At 35.2% G+C, this 25,502-nt stretch overlaps 1 protein-coding gene and 1 long non-coding RNA gene across 6 annotated transcripts in view; both read left to right on the top strand.

Annotated features, from left to right (window-relative positions):
- LOC111518598 overlaps window positions 1-873 on the top strand; it is a 44,782-nt gene extending 43,909 nt beyond the window's left edge. For both annotated transcript variants that reach the window (XR_002724010.2, XR_006954191.1), the window contains exon 4: window positions 828-873. This is a non-coding gene — a long non-coding RNA (uncharacterized LOC111518598). The remainder of the gene's footprint in view (window positions 1-827) is intronic.
- Window positions 874-1,066: 193 nt separating this feature from the next.
- LOC6642302 (tyrosine-protein phosphatase Lar) overlaps window positions 1,067-25,502 on the top strand; it is a 138,425-nt gene continuing 113,989 nt past the window's right edge. For all 4 annotated transcript variants that reach the window (XM_047010567.1, XM_047010568.1, XM_023175860.2 and 1 more), the window contains exon 1: window positions 1,067-1,213. In XM_047010567.1, the coding sequence (XP_046866523.1) occupies window positions 1,105-1,213 (109 nt within the window). In that variant the 5' untranslated portion in view covers window positions 1,067-1,104. The remainder of the gene's footprint in view (window positions 1,214-25,502) is intronic.

Below are 25,502 nucleotides of genomic sequence, written 5' to 3'. Positions count from 1 at the left end.
CACAGACTCACATATACATATATACAAAACATACATACAGAAAGAGGTCTGACAATTTAAGCCTGGTCCAACTGACTTTTATCCTTAACAAACGTTTTTTTTTTTTTTTTCTGTTTTTCTCTTTGTCTTCCACAACTTTCTTTTTGCAGGCATCGAACACGAGAAAAGAAAATAATAATAATAATAAAAAATAAATGTAAATCAATAAATATAAAGAAGAGAGAAAATACAAAACTGCATATCCTGATTGAAAATTACTACTACTATATTAAATATCGATCTATGTAATATAAATGATAAATGATAAAAGAGTTCTTTAAGTATTAGGTTCAATGTTAAGCAGGTAAAATCCGAAATTTTTGTAGTAACAACAGCTTCCCTCCACATGTAACATCTGCAACTTTAACTAAAAATTATGGAACAACAACAAATGGCTCTACAAATGATACAACAATTGCAACAACGACATCAACAACTATGGAAATCAACGTGACAACAACATCAATTTGTTTATATATAATAATGCAAAAAATGATGTAATATGATGATGATGACATCGCATTTATTCACACATCTTGTTATATCCGATGATTTTCGGCTCGCAAAAATGTATTTAACAAATGATTGAAATACTCGCCCCGCCCCCTCCAAAAAACAACAAAACCACAAAAAACTCTAAATAATAATTATTCAATTACCAATAATTACACAAACAACACACAATCACACACTCGCATACATAACAACTCACACAAATACACGCTAATCTATATCCTGAAACGTATCCTGAAACACTCCCAAAACAAAAAAAAAAAAACAAATTTTAGCGTAAAAAGTTACGTTAAGGTCGAACCGGGTCAGCCAGAGAGTAAGTCTGACTCCCACAAAAAATATAAAAGAGATAGTATATAGAGCCAGAGAGTGAGACAGAGCTAAGAATTTTGCATATTAAGTATTACTAAAGTTGTTGTTGTTGTTCTACGGGAAAAAATAAAACCCACTTGCCTGCCTATCTCTATATATATATATACATATATATCTATATATATAGTTATATAACTACCTTCCCCCGCCCATTTATATATAAATATATATATAGAAATAATGGGTCTGCAGATGGCAGCAGCATCCTCCAGTTATGTTGCAGCAACATCCAGCATCCTTGTAGTGCTGTTGCTTATCATCTGGACACCCCCACACGTTGATGCAGCCCGTAAGTACAAAAATACAAACAATAAATTCTACAATATACATACATAAATATATTAAATGCAATAAGAAGACACAAAAAAAAAAAAAGAAATGAAGAAAGTCGAGAATAGAACATTTTCTTCACTTTATAAATATTCATATAAAAGTTCTTGTTGATTTTTACATTATTTAAGCCATCTTTTTTATGTATTTGTTGTTATGCAAGTTAAGTTAGCTGTTAAGTTGTAACTTAGTGAACAGGGAGTTCAACTTTAGACATAATATGAGTTCATGTTGAAAGTTAAGTTTTTCTTTCAAGTGGTTGGAGAAGGATATTTTCTATGAAAGAGTTTCTGGATTGGATTATGCAGTTTATGTAGGGTTTTTCTTTTAAAGATTTGTAAAGATTTGTTTAAGTGGCTTATATTTGCTGTTCTATTATTCCGAAATAACTGGCTCGATTGTTGGTAAACATATATTTTGAATTGTATTATCCTAAATGATTGAATCTGTGAGAGCTCTTTAAGGAACATAAAACAGAAGTATTTAGAAGAAATATATTAAAGTAGTATTTATTAAATGGAATTGAATTGAAATTTACTTTATAATATATGGAAGTTTAGGGTACAATTCAATAGACAAAGACATTACTTTTGTAGTTTGCTTATAATTGTTTAGAAAACTATTTAGAATCAGCATAAGATCCTAGAATTTTTAGAAAAGCTGATACATTAAATGAATTTAAATCGCATTCAAGAAAATTGTGATCTTATATCGATCCATCTATCTTTTGTATATCATAATTGGTTAGAAAGTTTAATACTAGGAATGACACGATTTCTTTGAAGCTTTTTCAAAAACCACTTTAACTAGAGTCTTCAATTATTTTTGCTATTAAATTTTAATTTTTGCTGATAAAATGTTAAATATCAATAGTACATATTTTCCAAAAAATCAAAACCTTTTGTCAACAAACTTTTAATGACTTACCAAAATAAGGAAAAATATTTTTTGAAGTCTCTCCCAAGAGGCTAAACCGAGATGGCTCGGTTAAATCTTTAAACCAAATTAAACTAGAAATGTTTCACTCTTAGATATTATCTCAAAAGTATTATTAGTAATTTGTATTATCTAATTACACCTAATCAACATTATAGATATGACATTAAAAGGTATATTTCAACAGGTTAAGTGACAATAAGGATCGTTAAACGTATTTCGTCCTCTCTCTTTTTCTTTTTTTTCCTCTTACTCTTCCTTTATAGACGTAGAATTTAAAATGGTGGCAGAAACGAAACCAAATAACAATCAAAGTGTTGGCATTTTAAATTGCAGTCAAATGTTGGTCATATTTTGCGCCAAGGCTGTCGTTCCGCTTGGTTCACCTTTCACTGCCGTTTCATTTCATTTGTGAGCGATAAACAAGCTGAGGGTGTGAGCTACAGGCATAGACATTGCATATCCTGCAACATATTTGGTTGGTTGTTTTTATACGTTTGATGTGTTTTTTGTTGCTGGTTGGTTCTATTTCTTTTTTTTCTCTCAGTGTTGCCTAGTTTTGCAGTTTGTCGCACCTCTTTTTTGTGTATATGCCCATTAAATTGAAATTTATGCGGCACTTTGCCGCGTGAAATGTTTGTACAACTCGTTGCGGGTTGCGGCTTTCTCTCACACTCACTCTCAGACTCTATCTCTCTCTCTCTCTCTCTGTCTCTCTATCGCTGTGTCAGTTTTTCAGTGTGAATCCCTGTGGCAAGCCCTTCTTCTTTAGGCGTTGACAGACCGACAAACTGTTAGACAACATATGCAAAAATGTTTTTGCTCCCCTTTTGCACTATTGCATGTAAATGGTTTTGCTGACCTCCTACATTTTCATTTCCATTTTCAATTCCCCTACCTTTTCTCTCATCAACATTCATATATATTTTCCGCTTTTCAGCTAATTTGTCGTTTGTTGAAATTATGACACAAAGTCCAGCCACTTAACAACTGTCAAGTTAAACTCCAAAATATATATAAATATATCTAAATATATATGTATATATAATATATATAGCTAAAAAGCAAAGTCACTGAACATCATAGTCATTTTCATCTTCATTCTCAGCATCAACTCATTTCACTTTTGGTTTTTGCAACAAGTTTTAATTAATTTCCCACAAACCTATCCCAACCACTTTAACGCCCACTCCAACTCGCCCACTCTCTGAAGCAACTTCAACTCCGGATTTTAGCTATGATGCTTGCGGTACTACTACCTACTCTACACTCCCACAATATTTCTCTAGAAAAAAAGTTGATTCTACGATAATTTGAAAACTTTTCGTTTAGACAGCGCGAAAAAAATACACAGAAACGTCAGCCAGTGGAGACATCTAGAGAAAGAAGATAGGAAATAGAGAGAAAACGAGGGGAGAAATCGCCACGTAAACCAACAAATGGTAAAACTATATGAATACGACATGCTATATTAAGCCTCAAATAAATGCCGAGCCATAATTAACATATAGCAAAAGTTTTTACTTTCTCCTCTCGTTTCCCTTCTTCTGCAATTTTCCATCTCCATCTCCATCTACTATCTATCTAACTATACTCTACTTAAGCCGAATGAGTTGGTTAGAGTTAGAGGATGGCAAACTTTTTGGCGACGATGAAATATGGTACCCCCAAAAAAAAACCAAGTGTGGGATAAAAGTAATTTGAAATTTACAACTTTTTAGGTTGATTGAGCCAAGTTTTAGTTTCAGTTTCAGTTTTAGTGGTTTACGATAAACGTGTGTTTATATGCATGCAAGGTAAAGTAATTAACTGAACATCTATAGACTTCTTCGATCAATAATGATAAATAGTAAATTAAATAAAAAGTTGGTTATGAAAGTGAAAATATGCTAGAAATATTCTTTAGAATAGATCATTAAATTGATTTTATAAATTATTTTGCTTCTAAAAATTTTCTCGCTTTTTATTGCTTTATTTTCATAAGGAACTTTGAATCTTCTATAATTTCAACACTTATAAAATACCAGAATTCTTCAGTCTAAATAGTTACGTCTTCACCAAGTGATTAAAATCAAGTTTCATGGTATTTTTTGAAAACTTTTTAGAATGGTTATAGAATGTTTAGAATTCACATAACTGTTACGTTAGTTTCCTCAACCAAAAGTAAGCTAAATGTCTGATGGTTTCTTATTGCACATTATTTTGTGCCATTTAACTTAACGTAATTAGGCACAAAGTGAGATATAGACGAGTGTTATTTTCAATTGTCAGCAAATGGCCACAGATAAATGTTGATTTATACATATATATATGTACTTATATATATTTATATATTTTGGCCAACATTGCCCATTGAGTAAGGACTGTGTGGATGCTCACATTAATGTGTTGACATTTGGTAACCTTTCCCTTTGCCCAAAAACTAAAATGCCCATTAGAACTCCGAGGTGGATGGCAGGAGGAGATGAAAGATGAGAGAGGGAGAGATATGTAAGCGGGGAGTAGAGCGTTGTAATGAAAAGTAATAATATTAAATTAAGAGAACTCACAGGAATTGTTGTTGCTTTACGGGCAGGGTAATTGGGGAGGGGGAAGTGTATGGTGAAATGGCCAAAATGGCGAAATGGTCTTCATCGTTGGTCCACACACTATTTTCGACTAGGCCGCCGCCGCAACAAACATCTTATTTATGGTCTCGTTTCTCGTAAAAATTTGTTATTTAGATTTATGGCGTTTTGCTCTTTGTTGTTGCCCAACATTTATTTATCTTTCTCTTACATCTCCTTGTATTCCCTTTCCTACCTATCTTTTTTTTTTTGGTATATACTTATATATATTTTTTTAGACTCTATGTTTCTTCTTCATCTCATTTGGCACTGAAATTTTAGAGCCACTTTGCCCGGTCGGTCACTTGTCCGAAAAACGCAACAACAACAACAACGACACAAAAAAAATGTGATAAATGTCAGAGCATTATTATTGTTGAGCAGCTTCGCTTTGCTACTACATATATAAGTAGGTATATAGAGTCGACATGCAGGGAAAATGTTTGCTAATATAATGATATGCCAAGGCATTAACAAAGTGCACACGCATTTGACGCCTGACTCGCTCATTTGCAAGAAAAACAAACAGCAAAACGACAAATGAGGGGCGTGGCTGTGGTATATGTACATGGTATACATTTCAGTTTACACAACAAATATCATTTGAAATTCTACGCAGTACAAAAGTCGTAACTGAATGTAGGAAGAAATAATGTATCATTCATTCTTATTAGTTGTTTCTATGTGAAAAACGTTTGTCTAAGAATTATCTTATTATTATAAACTATTAGTTTATAGCATTTTCTTTCATTTAAAAAACAAGAATTCCTAAAAATATATTAGAGATGGACATTTAATTGGTATAAAATTGATTTAAATGGAGTGCCTTGAGTATCAGTTAATCACAGTTTCCCTTTGAAGATCTCTACAATTTGAGAGAGATATTGTATAGTATTTTTAAGAGTTTCCACCTAAATCATCAGATTTTAAAATGTTAAAATTAGTGAAATTTAGTATTCATTTAAAGATTCCTTAGCAAAAAAGTTAGTATAAACCAAACAAACAAGATGATAATAATGTTTTTTTTTCTTAAATATAAAACTTAAATATGTTTGTTAATTGTAAAATTTCGATATCATAGTTCCTATAACATTAACAGCATTTGGTGCCAATTTAAAAATTATGTTTCAATTTTCTTACCAAAATGTAATGATTCAGAAGTTTATGATATTCCTAAAAAAGGAAATGCAGCAAGTCCTTGTCAACTGATTTATAGAGTGATATTCAATTTGCCTTGAAAAGCCATTTCATGAGTGATTTGCTTCACACTAATACTTTAAATTTACTATCTGTCCAATTTCTAGTTTAGCTTTAGCCAAGAAGATAAAGCAAAGAAAAAATAGTTGCAGCAGGAGGAGATGAGAAGTATAAACAAACTACACAAGGCTTTTATTTTTCTATGAAGTTTTTTTTTGTTCTGCCAAGTTTTACCAAAGAGAAATAGCAGGTTAGAGACAAAGGGAGGAGGAGACCGAGGAAGAGAGAGAGAAAGATAGAGTGAGAGTGGGATCAAGCAATGAGGTGTGAAGATGAACAGTCGCAATTGTCTGTACACGAACAAGAAGGACACAAAGAACATGGACAGGGACAGGGACATCTTTTTCCATTCTATTTTTTTCCCTCATAGTTTTTTCTTCTTGTCTTTCTCTCAAAAGCAAATATGGCACTATGCTAAGGCGAAACCAAATCAAATGTAAAGCTCGGTGTGTTGTGCCGTGTCTGTGTTCTGTGTGTGTGTGAGCTTTGTGGTCTGCCATGCCACGCCTCTGCCATCCCGAAACCCCGCCTTTGAATCCACTCTAGGCAACACACCTTTTGTAGAAATCCAACAATGTCAACTATGCAACACAAAAGCGACAATGGCGTTGCTTTTGTCTGACTGCAAAAGTGGAGAATGAAACGAGAACTCTGGTAGTGCTTGTAGGTGGTTGGAGAGAGGTGAGGTGGGCCAAGTGAGAGTGAGTGAGCCCTTGTTGCTGTTGCCATATAAAAATAGCTCACTTTGCCGCATTCTTATTCTTTTACTTCTTCTTCTCCATCTCTTTTTCTGCCACATCCATCTGGTTTTCTTTTTTTTTTTATTTCGTTTTATGCTTGCGATTTGCATTGCACTTTTGCTTTTTCCTTTTAAAGTTTAGCTTGCGCTTAAAGCAAAAGAAATGGAGAAAAAGGGAAATGTATATACATATAAATGTATTTCAACATAATGACATTAAAATGCGCATTATATTAAACCGAAAAAGAAACTAAAAAAAAAAGGAAAAGCTAGTGAAAAAGATTTTCCAGCGCGTGCCGCTTTAACCCCTTGGCGTGTGCCCCATATAAAAAAAAAACAACGAAAAGCGAAAAACAAACCCAAATGAAATGAAACTAAGAACATGCAAACCATAACTACAACTACTTCAGTTTTATGAGCTTGCCGTCTTTCCCCCAACCATCCAACCTCCAAGCCCCTCATATTTTCTCCCTCCTTCATCTACCCATTGACAATTATTAGGCCACGCCCATTGTCGTGCTCATAAATTTTGTAATTATTCCCCTGCGTGCACAAAGAAAAGTTGCCCCTCCATCTCTCTTTGCAGGAATAAAGAAAGGAGAGAAAAAAAAAACACGCATGCCTAGCAAATTAGAGAAATATTGTAAGAGATGATGAGTTTAGGTTGAATCGTGTCAGGAACGACGAAAAGTTTGTGATATTTTAAGTAGCAGTAAAAAAAAAATGGTTTCTAATTAATTTTAAATGAATTTGAAATTAAAATTTAAGCGTATCTGCAATATGATTCACTTACAATTTATATCAATGCCCATAAATATATGCTATATATTTGGTTTGCTTAATATAATAATTCAAAAGGCAAATAATTCAACATATTACAATAATGATATACCCTAAATAAGAAGTTTCGAAAACGCATCAGTTAAAGTATGTTCATGGAACCCAAAAAAGTATGCTACATATATTTGAAACATTTCCTTTGAATCAAGTTCATGTATGAGAGCCAAAAAAGTATGCTACAATTACAAAAAACTGACGTATTTCAATGAATTGGACTATTATATTGCCTTATCATTTACCATTATTCATGCCAAAGTAAGCAGACCTTTTTCCCGTTGTCCATTGGATATAGAACTTGGATTCGAGTAAAATGTTATTACCAGCCCTCTACTCACGCAACCATCTCTATCATCTTCTTTTTAAAGACATGCAATGAAAATTTCTTTGCCTAATTGATTAAACGTTATGAAGACTCACAAAAAAATGAAATAATTAAAAAATATGAGGTCTACTTTTAGGCTGCAGTCCGATCTTTTCAGACAAGAAACAGACGGAGAACTACAGTACAAGAACAAAAAAAAAAAAAAACAAAGAAAAATACAAAGAACAAAAAGGCAAAAACAAAAAAAAAAATAAATTCTACTTAAAAGGCGAGCGAGTGAACCGCAGTGCAGCCATAAACATTAATTAAAAGTTTTGACCCTTTGCCCGCTTGCTGCTGAGGGGTCATCAGCTGCAATATTCATGCACAACAACAGAGAGAGAGAAAGAGAGAGAGAGCGAGCGAGCGACCAACTACAATAAAATGCACTCAAATTGTTGCTGTGCGAAACAGAGACAAGGAGAAAGAGAAAGGGAGAGAGATAGAGACGGAAGAATGAACGAACGAGTCAGCGAGCGTCACTAAACGAAACCGGAGCGGCCTCAGTGGCCTTATTTGCACGTAGCTCTAAAAATTACGAGTTAAGCACTTTTGGCCCAGGGCAAACATACACACTCGCACTTACAGTCTCCCATATATCCGTTCACTCACATACAGAAACACACACACACATGATTCATGAATCATTTAACACACTCATTCGCGTTGTTGCAAAACTTTTGCGTTGAGTGGCGTATTTTTGTACCCTGTAACTAAAGTGTTAAACTGTTTAACGAACATCTCTAAAATGAATGTAACTTAAGCTAATAATAAGTGAAAGCACTTACGAGCCTCGCTTTTTCCAAGGGAACAATAATGCATTTGGTTGTGGTTGTCCTTAACGCTAGACAAATTATATGAAGTTACAACAAAACTTAAACTTCCTTAACATATGTATTTATGTGGTAAAAGGTAACTGACAGTCGTCCTTTCATTTATTGTGACAATTGTTTTAGTTATGGTTTGTTATAACAGACGGCATATGGCCGAGACCGAGACTGAATATGACCGACAGACAGGTCGACAGACCAGAGTCAAGCATTGCCATTTTTGAGTGGCTTACGATCCTTCTTTTTCTTTTATTTTTATTTATTTTTCCCTTTTTTTTTTTTTTTTTTTGCATTGCAAACAGGAACAACAAATAGACATTTGACAGACAGGCATACGAAAAAAAAGGCAAAAAGCCAACCAAAAACCATGAAGTTAAGCCACTAAACCAACCAAGCATTAAATTAACATTTTTTCTAATTAAACAGACCGCGCAGCAAAGTGATTGCCAGCCCGGAAGCACCTCAAAATCAAATTCAAAGATTTGCATAGAGTGATTTCGTTCTTTTGCTTAAGAATTTAAACAAATTAATTGAATTTTCCTTTTTTAAGGTTTTGTATTTATAGTTTTAGTATCTTAACTAGTTTAATTTATAAAGGTCGACAATGAAGCGTATAATTCCTTTTCATCTCTGAGCCACAAATCCAAATCCGATTAAAAAAATCATCATATTGTCATTCTGTTCACCTCTTGCCAATTCTTGACCTAAACAACAATACTTCATTTTGGCCATTAAACCAAAAAAAAGGGGGTAAGAATGTTTATCCTATCAAAGTTTAAAGAAAAAGAATGAGACAAATGAAATCGAAATACAAATTCTATGAACAAAATGAAATGTCAACAGTAAATTTACCTTACACTTTTCCTTTTCTTGTTGTTATTTGGCCTCTGATTATTTTCCTTTCTAATGCGTCAAAGCTCATTTCTCTTATTTTTTGTGGGTTGTGTATATTTTTTTTCTTCTGTTCCAGTAAGAGGGGAAATTTTCTTAATGGGATTTACAAAACGAGAATGTCTTCAGAGATGATGATGGCCATGATGATGATGACGATGATGATGTTGATGGTTTCGGGTCTTAGGTTTTTAATACCCTTTAATCAAAGAGTTTGTAAATCTAATGAAATTGTAGCCTATGTCGTCATAAACTCAAACGGCTTAAGTATTGAATAATTTGAAATACATTGATATAAGGAATTATCATATGGTAAAAAGAGTAACTAAATCTAGGAAAATGAAGTGAAAAACTTCTTTTAATAATAAAGCCCTGGGTATGAAACATAAAAAATTTAGTGAAAGGAGACATAATTGTACATAGAAGTATTAAAAAACTATTAAATTTAATAAATTATAACTTCATGTAGTAGGATTAACTTCTAAGTATTTCATCCTACAGGGTATACAAAAAGTCGTTTTATTAACTAACCAAAGCGAATTTATTGTTGCTTCCCCTCTCTATTGTTTGGGTGTGTAAAATGGCGCATAAATATGTTGAAAATGGACTTGAGAATTTATTTACATAAAAAGGATTTTACAAATAAGAAGTGAGAGAGACAGAGACTAAAAGCGAAAGGAAGGCAACCAGGCCTGTGATTTGTTTTTTTTTTTTCCTTATTTCTTTGGCTTTGTTATTAGTATAAGCGGGTGAGTGATCCCTTTTTTTTAAAGGTTAGGTTGGCCTGACGACAGTAAAGCAAAAGGGTATAAGGATTTATCTCTCAAACACACATACAAAGAAAGAGAGAAAAAAAACAGTCAATGACCATAAATCTAAGCCAAAAGCAAATTTTTGCTAACCGATTTGAAGCAAAATACTTTCAGTTCACAATTTTGCACGAAGTTCATTTGCAAAAAAAAAAATGTATATATATAAGTATACAGCGCAAAAAAAAAAGGAAGAAAAAAAGAGACGAAAACTGATGCCGACTAGATTTTGCCTGGGGAAAGAGGATCCTCCATGGGGTGGGCTGCTTTTGGTGCCTGCTGTTGTTGTCGCTGAGAACGAGGGAACTTTTGTTGCGCGCTCTAAGCAGCAAATCCTTTCATCCGATTTAAGTAAATGCAAACAAAATAAGTAAATAGCAAGAAGCAACACTTTTTGTTGTTGTTTCGCTATCCAAAAGGGGCTTTGCCGCGCGACCAATGGCCCCCCTCTCTATACCCTCCGCCAGTGTTCTCTGCCTGACTCGCCTTCTCGTCAGCCACTTGGTTGAGAGCTTGTTAAAACTTTAAGTCCATTTTACTTAACGTGGCTCCTTCTTTTTAGCTGACAGTTGTAACTGTTTCTGCTGTTGTCTTTGCTTTGCTTTTCCATATATCCCCTTTCAACCTCCCCTCTATCTATCTCTCTCTCTTTCTCTCCCTTGGTCTTGCTCACTCAGTATCTAACTTTCTTGCTCACTCTCTGCTTTTAATTTTTAAAGACCCTAACGATTAAAGCCTTTAACTATTTAACACATTTGACTTGCTGTCTTTTTTCTATTTCTCTCTCTCTCTTTACTTCATCTCTCTCTCTCCTTTCTATCTCTATCTCGTTCTCTCTTTAGTTGCCATGTGTTTGCCATTGACAGCATCCTCTAATTGACTTGCATTTTTGCTTTCTCACTCGCACTTGACATGGCCTGTAATTAGTCAACTGGATTTTTCTTCAGTTTTTTCTCTCTTTGGTTTTTTGCCATTGACACTTTGCGCTTTCAAGTTTTATTTTCTTTTTTTTTAGATTTTTTTAATTGAAAGTTGTTTTTGTGGCCTCCTGATTAGGGTTATTAATGGTGATTGGGGCCACTGAAAAACAAAAACAATACGATTAAGCCTACAGCTGTGGGATGTGGCTTTCGGATTTTCAGTCTTAATAACATCTGCTAAGGATTAAACATCAAGAACTCTTTTATGTTTTAGTTTTTACTTCTCCTTTTTATAGGCGAACATGTAAACAATTTAAATGGCATAAATTCTTAAAAGGAAAGGATTCATGTAGTTTTCTCATATATGCTCTTCAGCTGATGGTTCTATTAAAAAAGTCCTTCTGAAAACTTTAAGAAATTCTTTAAAAAATATAATATTGTTGTTTTTTATATGAAGAACTGTGAAAGAATGATGTTCTAAAATTTCTAAATCGAATTCGCTAAGTATTGAGAGAAAAGATTACTGCCAAATGAAATGAAGTCTTAATGCTGTAGCTAAGTAGTTGTCAAAAAAAATAGTATAATGTTTAAATGATCAACATTAATTTCTACTGCTTCCGATAAATAAAAAAAGAATTCATTCTTCAAGAATTCAACTGTTAGCACAATATCAATAACCTTGATAAAATTGTATTTCTTCCTGGAACATTATTCCTAATTTTGGGGACTCACCTCCTTAACCAATTGAATTCCCTGAACAAAAACGGAAACCAGGAACACAAAAATTGAGTACTCAGGGAACAACACATACAAATATTAAACTATATGGTCTGAAAAAATATTTAACTTATGCGTCTCTTAAATGTGTAAGCTGACTAAGTAACAATGTTTCAATTGGCAAACTGTTGTGGAGCAAAAAGGCTCTAAAGTTCCGTTTAACGAAATTCCATAAACTCTAACCATTCATTGCAGGCCGATGGCAATCTTAACCATATTTGCCTACATCGACATAATTTCAAATTAGTGCACTGAATGGCTATGTTCAGAAATGGGTTCTCTCTCTCTCTCTCTCGTTCACTCTATTCAAGAGAGATTTTTGGTTAGGCATATTTACATAGGCCTCAGCTGTTCTCAGCTAAAAAGCCAAAAATGCTTACGCCGATGGCCAACACAAGCGAACACACAAACGCACACACACATATACACATGTATATATTTTTTGGGTTAAAAGCATCAATTTTCTGCAAATGCAGCAGGAGCAGCAGCAGCTACTGGCAGGGCTAACTGCAGTTGCAAATGCAACTAGAAAGAGATGAAAAGGATTTGCATTTGGCTTTAAAAACGTTGCATTTTTGCCTGCATAGAGAACTGTTTTAAAGATTTAAAACTCACCCTTCCCCCTTCATTCACAACTCTCACCACCTCCCTTTATTTTTCTATTTGTGTATTTTCTTCTGTCGTCCCTGAAATGGCAAGGGCGTAAAATTGCCGTAACATGACAGCGAACAACTTGGCCAAAAGGTAACTCAAAACGCGCTGCGGACACGCAAAGCTTCTTGGCGTTGCCTGCCCTTCCTCCACCACCCCCCACACACATCGAAACGACCCCCTCTCTCTCTCTCTGATATCCTTAGCATTTGCCTAATGTACTAGCTCTTTCTTTCTGCCCCTGCTGTCGCATGTTTGTGTTGACACCCATACACTCAAACATAAGCAGTAGAAAGAGCAAGAAAGATAGAGGAGACTGTGGGTCCTTTTAGACTAGGAAAAACGTTTATCAGTGCTTTCTAGAGGAAAGTTTTTCATAATGTGTGGAAAAGAACTTGCAGGGCAACAAACACAAGAAAAAAGAAATATGTATATATATATATATATAGTGGGAAAAGAAAATAAATAATAAAGAAAAAGAGAAATAGGAAAAAAAACTGTCAACTTGACACAGGCTGGGGGTGTTCTTTTTGGGTTACTGCTTGACTTTGTGCAAAAAGGGTATTTTTACAACTACTACAGAGTTTAATCTGCTCTATGCTATGAGTAAGGTAGAATTGCACATCTATACATCTCTAGAAAGTAAAAGTTTTTAATAATTCAGGCGTATTCAATTATGATTTTAACATTTTATATTGTTTGTATGCTTTTTCATAGCATACTTTTTTGGTCTGCACAAGAGACTCAAGTACAAATTTATATCTTTCTGATTTTTGTATTTGAAAGTTATCCAATTTGTTTGGCGTTCAAAGTATTCATTTGTCTAGATCTGTAAGTCTTTATTAAAACTTGCAATCTGAAGTCTTTATTATCATATAACCCAAGAAAGGTGTTCTCTGCCTCATACTTGCATGATTTGAAGATGCACTTCAGTGCATTAAATTTTCGTTGCTGTGCCATTTTTTATCATTTTCAACATTGCTTCTTCAGCTTCTCTCTCCTTTTGGTTTTTGTGTGTTTTTTTTGTTCAAAGGTTTTTCTTTCAGCTTTTTTGGTGCGTCGCTTTTACCTCTTTCTCTACCTCTCTCTTTATCTCTCTCTCTGACTCTCAGTGTGTGCCTCTCCCTTACATTATTTATGCATTTTTACTCTCGGCTGCTGTTGGCTTTTAATAGTTGTGTCTGCATATGTGTGTGTGTCCATGTGCATGTGTGTGTGCGTGTTGGTGTGTTTGCGGGTGTATGTTTGTGTTTGTGTGTGTGTGTTTACCACATTGAAAAGTTTTCTTTGCAAAGTGCTTGGTACATACGAGAAACTCGCAAATATGCCAAAAAATATGCTACACAAAAATCGCTCAAGTGCAAAGTTTTAACAATTGGAAAGTTTGCATGGGTTGAGTTAGTTGGTTGGTGTCGGTTGATGTCTGTCTATCTGTCTTTTGGTCGTTTGGTTGGTTGGTTGCTTGGTTGGTTGATTGTTTGGTTATATGCCGTATGTAAAAGAGGCGCCTCCGCTGATTCCCACCGCCAAGTAGTTAACGCGCCAACAACAAAAAAAATGCAAACCAAGCTGAATTTGGTTGCACCCAAAAAAAAAAAAGAGGGGCGAAAGTTGACAACAAAAAGTCGACGTGTGCTTGAAGTGTTGGTCATAGAACGAACTGAAAGTGCTAGGCGAACGCCCAAGAAAGTCTACGGAACTTGAGTGGAAAAGATATGACATTATTTGTTAATACAACTTTTAGACAAAATTGCTTAAACTAAAATGTGATAACAAAGCAAAAGTAAAAGACAAATTTTTAAGACCAATTTGAGTCGCATTCTTTTAAAATTTAAAGTTTTCTTGCGGCACTGACTATAATTCTTTGTACTAACAAACAAGTAAAATCTAAGCTTTAGATGTTTTCTATAAAGAATCTTATTCGTTTAATGTTTTCTTCTCAGTTCATTTGAAATTTATGTAGACTACAAACATTTGTTAGTAAAGTTGAAACTTTTCTCTGTAAAGATAACTAAAATGGGAATAAACATAGTGAATTTCCCTGCATGGAATTAATCCATTTTCTGTGTTCGCAGTCACTTAAAAGCTTATCTGCATTGCGGCTAATTGAAAGCTTCAAGGGGGTAAAAATCAGTCATGACCTTTTCCTAGACCATAATAAACCAAACAACAAACCAACCAACCGACAAGCAACCTTATCAGTTACCGAAAAATGGAAATTAATATTTAATGTGTTCACAATTTTTCGGCCATCCTTTCCTGAACAGCCTTCTAGCCTCTAGGCAAGCTATTTTCTCGTTTATTTTCTGTCCTCGTTTGTTTTTTTTTTTTTTTTTCGTTTTTCTACTCGTTCACTTGGTTCATCTCGGTTTGAAATGTTATATGGCTGCTTAAACCTCATTAATAAATAATGAAAGGCATATTTTGGCCAAGAGGAATTCAACTCTTCCCCTGCAGCAGGAAATACAAGACCAAAGTTGAAGTTATTCAATAATATATAGGTATATATATCTAAATTTTGTTTTTTTTTTTGTTGCTTTTGCGTTTCAATATGAAAAAACATTGATAAGCCAAAAGTTTTTCTAGTCCCTTTAGAGAATAACAGGAACAGCAAAAAATTTGTAGGAAGCACAAAAAAAAATGAAGTAAGTAAGTCGTCTCGCCGACTTAGGTATACCATACACCAGTAAAGCAAATATTTCAACTTTATTAAACAAATGCATTTTCACATGCTTTTTACAAGCATATCTTAGTATCTCGCTCACTCAGTCATACGAGCACCCTAGCGCCCCCACCAGCCAACGGCCAACTCCGGCCTTATGGAAAAACGTTTATATGCATAACTCGACTGTTTTCTGTCCGATTTTGATCAAATTTGGTGTTTTGCTAGATATTAATATTAAATTTAAGTGTGCAAAATTTGGTTGCATAAGGTAAAAAAATACGGGCGATAATCAAGTTTTTGAAATTACGGGGGCGGAAAAGGGCGTGGCAAAATTTTAATACATACAAAATGTGTGCATTTACTAAGCGAATATACATACCAAATATGGTGTCTCTAGCTGGAATAGTTTTTGAGATAAACGCTTTTTTTAAATTGCGGGGGCGGAAAGGGGCGTGGCAAAAATTTTAAATAAACTTGATCACTCTACATACTACACGAGTCTACATACCAAATTTGGTGGCTCTAGCTCTTACAGTCTCCGAGATCTAGGTGTTCATACGGACAGACGGACAGACGGACAGACGGACGGACGGACAGACGGACAGACGGACGGACAGACGGACATGGCTAGATCGACTCGGTTGTTGATCCTGATCAAGAATATATATACTTTGTGGGGTCGGAGATGCTTCCTTCTGCCTGTTACATACATTTTGGCGACTTTAATATACCATTTCACCCTATGGGTGTATGGTATAAAAAAATAGAAAAAAACTCAACTTTGCTTTTGGCTGGTTAGCTGGCTGGCTGCTTAAATGCAGACAAGCAAAACTTTTGGCCGCAGAAACTTTTAACTGGCTGAAACCCATTCCCCGCCACCCCAAACGCCCTCCTCGCCTTGGCCATGCCCCACAAGTACTTGTTGAAGACAACGTTGTGCTATATCACTAAGAGTGATAAAAGGAAGAGAGAAGGAGCCGTAAGGTAGAGCATCTGCTAAGACAAACATAAATTATATGCCATTGTCCAATAGGATAAAGTTGCCCTTTTCTCACTCGTTCACTCTCACTCTGTCTAAGTCTCGACAACTTTGTCATTTCTTCTCTGTCTAATGATGCCACATTCAGATGGCATACATTAGCCCTGCTGTTTGGTGTTAGACATCGGCGGTGGCGGTTGGTCGACGTTTCAACTCAAATTAAATGTTAATTTCATGCCATCATAATCATCCGAGCAACCTACTACTACCAAAAAGGGGGGAGGGATCCGTCCTTGCTGGCATACCACTGCGTCGTTTGGTATTGTCGTCGCCAAACACACACATGACCTCATTAAGGCCAACCGCCAGCCAGCCAGCGACGGCAACAGCAACAGCAACAAGAACAACAATATAATAATAAAAGGCAACCCTGGGCAAAGTCCAGAAACCACATTCCCACATTGCCGCAGTCCAAAACCAAAAAGTAAAACCCCATACGGCCGCCCTCTAATTGGGTGGGGCAAAAAGCAAACCAAAAACCTGAACCTGAAACTGAAACTGAACCAAATACCATCGTCGCGCTTCGTTTCGCGTTCGCTTCGTTCTCTTCTCTTTCAGCAAATAAACTGTAAAAATGTTTACCGACAATTTTCTACACAATTTTACGCCGCAAGACTCAGTGGCTCCCCCTATATGTACATATAAATGCTTGGCGGATTGCTTGAAAATTTTTACAGCAAATTAGGGTGCGCATGAGGTCATATTAATGTGGTTAATTACAATAATTAGAAATTTAATTAAGGTGTGTGTGTGTAACCTCACGCTCTTCCATCTGTCTGTGTGTGTGTGTGTGAGTTTTGTGGCTTCATGTCCACTCAAATCGAATTTACATGTTAAACCGCTGTAAAAATACGCAGAAAAACAAAAACATAAACGAGTTAAAGAACTCAAATGAGAGCGAGAAATTATATACCATAAATACAAAACAATATAATTTGTAATATGGTTAAGAGGAAACCCTAGAGAACGTCATGGCATACACATACATACATACATACATACTCAACTCAAAGGGCTAACTGAACTGGTTAACTTAACTTGGTTAGTCATGTTCTACTACTAACCATCAAAACCAACTAACTAACTAACAGAGTTGTTGCGGTAAATGGGTTTACAGCAAAATAGAAAAACGAAAAAAAAATAAGTAAAAGAAAAATTGGGCAAATTATAACTATGCAAATGAAATTGTTTCCTCGTGTATGTGTGTGTGAGGCGTAGAGGGGAAGTCGTTAATGATGATGAATATTAATTTCCAGCCATGTGTGTGAGGGGTTGGGGGCTCACTTGTAGTAGTAGTAGTAGTAAAATGTGTATAGAATATAGACTTAGAGCATTTGTCATAAACTATTTTAGATTGAGTTAGATTTCAATGTGACAATGTTTTAATGACTTTATTACACAGATAGTTGTCAGTAATTATCGATTATTTCATTCGATATTAATACTTAATACTTCCTGCGTGTTATTTTCAGCTTTTCGATAAATTTTTCAACTGAAATTTTCAATAGATACCCATACATTTTAGTTTATATTAGATCTCCTAGATATGAAAAAATATATTTAGTTAAACAAAGGATTAACTTTGTTTTTGTGATGCTTCTGCCAATAGTTCTGTTCAATCTAAATTCTTTTGCTCGATAAATCTGAATATACAAATCGACAATTGAATTTATTGATAATATTATTTGTTCTTAATATGTTAAACAAAATTGGTCTCCTTTGCCTAACTATTGCACTTATTTAATAGTAATCCTAAGACTAAATTCTTTTGCTCGATAAATCTGAATATACAAATCGACAATTGAATTTATTGATAATATTATTTGTTCTTAATATGTTAAACAAAATTGGTCTCCTTTGCCTAACTATTGCACTTATTTAATAGTAATCCTAAGACTAATTTCTGTTTATAATCCATAGTCTAACAACTACTCCTGTGACCTGTTAAGAGCAACTTCAACTGAGTGTCATTCTCTCAGTTTATGTACTATGTTTACAAATTCTGCCCTCTGAAAAATAGTACTTTGCAGCGTATTTATAAATCATTCGATGAAATTTACAGTTGCTGCTAGTTAGTTGTTTATTTCCCCCAATCATTTCTGAAACCTATCTTTATATTCGCTACCTAACTGACACAACGCGAACTGTCGACCCACATGGGCCCCATCGGTCGACATAGATCATAGGTGTATACGCTTTTTCCTCAATTATTTGCTGACCTCAAAATGGACATAAAATTTCACACACAAACACACACACACATCAACAAAAACAACAGGAAGGAAGGAAGTACGGCCATGTGTGTATGTGTTTATGATGGGGTTGTGTGTTAACGCCTTGGTGGGGTGGGGAAAGGGCAAATTACAGAAGGTTTTGATGGTGGTGAGGGCATATAAACCATTTTTATGGCATGCCAGAAATGTGCGTTTAATTAGAGTTTTTACATGTCATTGATTTAGCCATACATTCACACACACACACACACACAAACATGGTTGTAGTTATGAAACCAAACCAAACAAAGTTATATGGTAAAAATCGAAATTTCCAAGGAAGAAATTAAGTGCAAGATTGAATTACAATCTTAATTATTTATGTTATAATACTTAGATGCAAGTCGTTGTATAAAGTATAAGTTATGGAGTTTGATTGATTGAAAGGCCCTTTTAAGAAACCCATAAGTATCAAATTGAAATTTACAAAGGTCTGAAAATTAGAAACTTATATCATAAAATACAAAAAGAAAGAAAGACGTCTATTCATTTAAATTTAGTAAAAAAGTGTCCATGGGTTACGACAAATTCTTAAAAATGGTTAAAGAAGCTCCTCAAGTTATGCTATAGAAAGAAACTTACACGAAGTCGTTTAGAAGATTTTTCATGTTGTTATTTATTTGTTTTGTAAGCTATTGTTCCCCTAAATTAGATTTGTGGCTACGCCTATGCACATAGCATTTACTACTGTACCCAGATCTAAGGAATTTTGTTATGTGTTATTTGATTTGTGGAGTTTTTGCTGTTTAGTTTATTATGCAATGAATATTTGCCAAACTCTGCTGAGCATGATGGTTGCTCGGTTTGTTTTGGTGGTCGTCGGCGTGGGCGTGGCGTATTCCTTTTACACACACACACATACACACAGACGAGGCAAGTAGTGGATTTAATTTGCGTATGAAAAATTCCTAAAGCGCCTCTGCCTGGGCAGGAAGAGAAGAGTCAAAGAGTCGTACAACTAGTAGTCAGTGGAGTTGTAGTTGAAGCCGTAGTTGAGATGGGCCGCGCGCGCTCTACCAATTCCCCAAACGAGCTGCGAGTCCTTGTTCACTCTCGCGTTGGCTTTCCTCTTGTTTAGAGGATATGCATAAGAATGCCTTGCATTTCCGTTTCAGTTTAATGCGAATGTGTGTTTGAAAGAGTTTTCTCCCTCTACATCTATCTCGTTGCCCTCCGTTTCCGCTCTTTGTCTCTCTCTCTCTCTCTCTCTTTCGTTTTCTCTATGCACAGTGATTTCATTCGCTTTTCATTCCTTGTACCCTTCTATTTTGCTTGTTGTTTTTTTTTTTCTGTGTGGAATTGCATGAAGTTTATTTTCCCTATGCCATGCCTTTTGAGCAAAGCAAAAGTTTCGTTGCATATTTTAAGGCTGCACAGTTATGTAGAGACTTTGTGCTGAAACGGCAGAGGGGAAATAACGAGAGAGACAGAGAAACAAATAACGTAAAAAAAAAAAAAAAACAATCAACTGCGATTTGTTGTGGAGAAATTGCAAAATTATGCAAAAGGCCTTATAGAGTAGTTTGCCGTGCTCGACGGGCGTTTGTCAGACAAACAGAAGAAGGACAGACAGACATTTGAAATAATTTGATGTTTTCATATTTATTAAATTCCCCTTTCCTACTCACCCCTCTCAACAAGGCCTAATGCTATCCCACACCTGCATCCTACACCTCCTACACATGGCAAACAAACAACAAAGTGCCAGGCAAATCAATTACAATGCATACACACACACACACACATATAGACACTTCAGTTGAGAGGTAGTGTTTCTATAGATGGGTTCGTTGTACCCTTTGCATGTTTTTTGATTCGTATCTTTAATTAGAACGGCCTAGACTATGAAAGACAGAGACCGAGCGAGCGAGCGAGCGAACTGAAAGTGGAAATTGATGACGGGCCCAAGTCAACGGCTCGTTTGCCAAAAGGTAATTACCTGACAGGAAATGCAAATCTAACCAAGGGATACAATATTTCTTTCCACATTGTTGAAAGAAGGCGTGTATATGTGTCTATGAATATATGTCTGTATGTGCCACATATGTGTATGTGTGTGTGTGTGAAGTGAACCCATTTTAAATAAAAGTTTCGACAGCTTGGCACAAATTTGTTACAAAAAAAGGGTCCTCACTCCAAACGAAAAAAAGAAAAAAACAGCTAACCAAGTCAGTCATCATAATCAGAACTCAGAGACGAGCTGAGCTCTGAGCTGCAACCAGCTGCTGCCTGCTCTTGTTTTGGGTCACCATAAATGGCAACATGTCAACCTCAAAAACCGCAAAGTTGGCAAACAAGTTTTCTTGCTCTTCTATTTTTTTTTTTCATCTTTTAAGGTTTATTTTTTTTCGGTTTTTTTTTTGAGTGGCGGGGGAAAAGGAATAAGCCAAAGCGCCTTCGATTGAAAATCAACGCACACGTGCTATGTATGTGTGTGTTTATTTGGCGTTGTCAAATTGAATAAAGGTGGCACAGTGGTGCAAAATAGTTTTCTACAAACAATTTTTGATTGATAGGTATGGTCATATATCAGCAGGAGAAAGATTTAAGCTGAACTAGGATACAATTTAGACAATATCAACCAAAAGCATGCGGCTTTAAAATTATTCAGATATTTTCTTTAATAAAGGAAATCCACAGGAAATGTTTCACTCTTTGAGACACTTTGGAACTACATATATTCCTCAACTAATATCCTTCAATGTTAAAAAAATACACATTATTTCTTTAGACGATGTGGTGAACCTTGAAGCTAAATAATTTAAATAAAATATAATTTAAGTTATAGTAATAGACAAAAGATACTAATAGGAAATACTGCAGCTAATGCTTTCAAGACCCTTTTGTATCTTATAAACTCTTCAATTTCATAGTTAAACTTTAAACATTTGCACACTTTTGATAAATACTCAATCCTTAAAGAAACTTTTCATAATTTTAGTTGAAAATCGGATTCTGCGGATACCATAATTATTTGTTGTTGTTTAATTTTGGATGCTGGTCGAGATATGTTTCCAATTTTTTTTTGCCCAGTTCGATTGGCAGCGGGGGTAGAGTGAGGTAGCTTCAGTCAAATCAGATAGTCTAGAGATAAACCCGACTCGACTTAAACTAAATTTACCATTTATATGAGTTAAGCTTCAATATACATCACACAATCCAACAATTCTTAACAAAACGTTGCGAGAAATTCGAAATATTTATACTTAACTCTGATATTAAAAAGATCTTATAAATGAACCCATTACTTTAATACTTAAAGGGCTTTTTCACTGGTCTTAAGGCACATGGATGGACTTAGTTTTGCCATATAATCCAACTATATTATTTATGTTATATAACCATAATAAATTTTTATTGTATACTTTAACAGTTTTATGCCAGTGTTGTTGATAATAAGAAAAAACATATTTATTTGCTACCCCAATCGAAACCAATTCCATTTCCTTTCGCTTTAAGGGTAGGCACAGATCCGGTTTGGTCTTGGGTACGGTCTCATACTTGGGGCTCGGGCATCATTTTCAATTTAGCTGTTGATAAGCAGAAAAATCACTGAGTTTTGCTTTAAATTTGTATGTAAACAAGGACATACACACACACACACACACACCCATACATTTTGTTTGCTTTCACACCAAGCTTCAAGTCACTTCAATGTCAAGCATCAGCAGTTTCAGTTTCTATCTCCGCATCCTTCACTCCCTCTCTCTACTTCTCTCTTCGTCCTCATCAGCATGTCAATGGGCAATACCAAAAAGTATGCTATGATTTTTTCCTTCACATTTTTAATTACGCCAACATGCGCCTGTCTCTTGCCCTTCTTCATCGTCCTTGTTGCTGCTGCCGTTGTTGTTGTTGTTATTGTGATTGTGCAGCGTTTCTAATTTTACGCTAGACAAATTTTATATGGCACCGAAATTATGTTATGAACCATGGCCAAGTGAACTGTCCGTTAATAATTTAAAACTTTAAACGTTTGGAACTTTTTTCTCTTTCTCGTTCACTCTCTCTTTCTCTTTGGCTTTGCTTTTTTAATTAAGCCAGTCTTTAAACTGGGAATGCCTAAATCAAAGTTGTCTACAGCAGTAAGAACACATTATCAGAGGCTGGGACAGCAGTTGCTTACCAAAAAAAAAAAAAAAAAAAAAGAAAATAAAAAAAAAGTATCCGAGCCTCACTTGGCATACCAAAACAGAACGGAAAATTATGCTAAGCATATGCCTAGATGCTGGATGGAAGAGCGGATGGAGCGCCAACAGAGACAGACTCAGTCTCTCCCTGGTAATGACAAGGGCTCTGTCATCCCAGTTTAAGAAAATCTTTAGGACGCACGAATACGCAGCCATCCAAAAAGGACAACAAGCTTTATTAATGTTTTATGCGCATTGTGTGCTGCATATTAAGTAGAAGTCACAGAGTCCGACCAGTCAAAGTCGTAGGGCCCTGACAATGTCAATTGAAAATCTTTTTTCGAAAAACTCACAGGGTGATGAAGAAGAAAATGGAGTGGGTGATGTAGAAAGAGAAGGAGGAGGAGGGGGATACAGCCACTTCCCTTGTCCCAATAAGTAGGACAACACAAACTAATTAGTTCCAATGAGCAAACAGAAATGGGCAAACGTTCAAATGTAATAGCTCCTGTCATACTTAGGCGAAGGCGTGTCCTTAGTATTTAGTATTTGGCTTGGTGTGAATGAGAAACAATAGAGAGCACAATTAAAATACAAATGTTTTTTTTAAAGTTTCTTTACAAATCTTTTTAATAAGAGATTCTCAAGGATATACATCTCTATGTACATATGTATTTTTAAGTTCTTTCAACCTCATTTTAGAAACCTTTAAAATAATAATACTCTTGCTCCTTGAATGAAGCTAAAAATGATGAGCATATTGTCTTTTTAGCACTATTATGAGAATAACAAAGTTAACTTAATCATACTCCAATACTTTGTGGCTTAAACTAGTTGGGAATCATAACTAAACATAGAGAAATCGGCAGCACACAGCTGTCAACTTTAAATTTCACCCTAAGATTGCATACTACTAAAATGATTTTTTATAAAACATTCAACATTTTTCTAGCTTAAGAAGTTTAATATTATTACAGAGTGTTCACATATTGGAAACTTTCTCAATTGAATTAAAAAGAAAATCACTGCCTAATTAAATTCATCTAATGCTACCTCTTAAATGAGGTCAATGAGTATCACAAAGTCTATGATTTTAAACCACAAAAAAGCTCCAAATTTTGTTTATATAAGTATGGTATAATGTAATTTGGGAACACCTGGTAAAGAACCGCAAGTGGTAGAATGTGCAGCGCGGAATAGACAACCAAGGAACGACCGCCAAGCATTTTTAATTAAACAAGCGGCGCGCTCAACAAAATGAAGATGAAGAAACCGGGGAAATAAAGGGCGAATAGGGAGAGAAGGTATATGAGAATGAAAAGGGAGCAAAAAGGAAGGAGCACATACAAGTCGAGACCATAAAATAAATCCATGCCAAAAGTATGCAACAAAAGTTTGCAATTAAAATTCAAATAGCATGCAAGAAGGCTAAAGTAAGACACACACACAAACACATAGAGAGAGAGAGAGAGAGACGTAAAAGAAAGAAGATGGCAAAAGCGATAGAGAGAGATAGATAGACAACTCAATGTGTTGAAAAGTGGCAGACAATTCTTAGAAAACCGCCACGCACACACACTTACTCTCACACACGCACACTCATATGAATCACATACGAAATGTAATAAAGCTTTGTCGAGTTGTTCTTCTAACTTCCGCCAGACTCTGCCTTGCCTTCATCATACCTACTCTTACAGCTTACGCAATTGTCTATGTGCTCCATTTTCTTCATCCTCCTCCTCCTTCCCCTCTTCATCGTTGTCGTTGTTTTCGTCCTTGTCGTCGTCTTTGCTGTGCATTTTACATTGCGGCCTGCCGCCTGGCAAACATCATCATATTCATTATTATGACAGTTGTTGTCACAATTAAAACAATCACAAAAACAAAAAGTCGTAAGTTTACATGGTAATTAAATATTTTAATATGCCTGCGTGCCCTGCTCTTCCTAGCCCCTAACGCCACCCGACCACCCTCACTCCCGCTTGCCAGAGAGACTTCCTTTCAGCATTTGGCCCTGTTGTTGTCTCTATCTCATTTTTGGTTTTTTGGGTGACTGCGGTTTGGCCTGATGGCGCGGTTGGAAATTGCCAACAGCTTGCCAAGAGAGTTTGGTGAGACCAAGCAGCAAAAAAAAAATAATAATAATAATAAGAGACGCAAAAAAACACTCCAACAAATTGTCAGCTATTATATATGCGAGAGTGTTCGTTTGTGTCTGTTGTTACTTTACACTAGCAAAAAATCACTGGTTGATTGATTAACAAAACTTTTTGCACACCCAATTCATCAAAAATCGTTGAGCACTTGAAATTTGCTACAAAAATTAAAGTCCCAAAGTTATTTAATGGGCCATAAATTTTCGTGAATCGATTTCATAGAGACTCTTTGAGTTCTACTCAGTGTGTTATTTATGGGAAAAATTAATAATGATATTAATTATTCACTTTAATGAAAGTTGTAAGGAGAGTTGTTTCCTCTAAGGTCTTTGGCAATATTTTAACAATTAATTAAACAAACTTAGTGA

The sequence above is a fragment of the Drosophila willistoni genome, assembly GCF_018902025.1.
Source record: "Drosophila willistoni isolate 14030-0811.24 chromosome 2R unlocalized genomic scaffold, UCI_dwil_1.1 Seg167, whole genome shotgun sequence".
In the NCBI taxonomy this organism is placed as follows: domain Eukaryota; kingdom Metazoa; phylum Arthropoda; class Insecta; order Diptera; family Drosophilidae; genus Drosophila; species Drosophila willistoni.
This window is presented reverse-complemented; position numbering and strand designations above follow the sequence as displayed.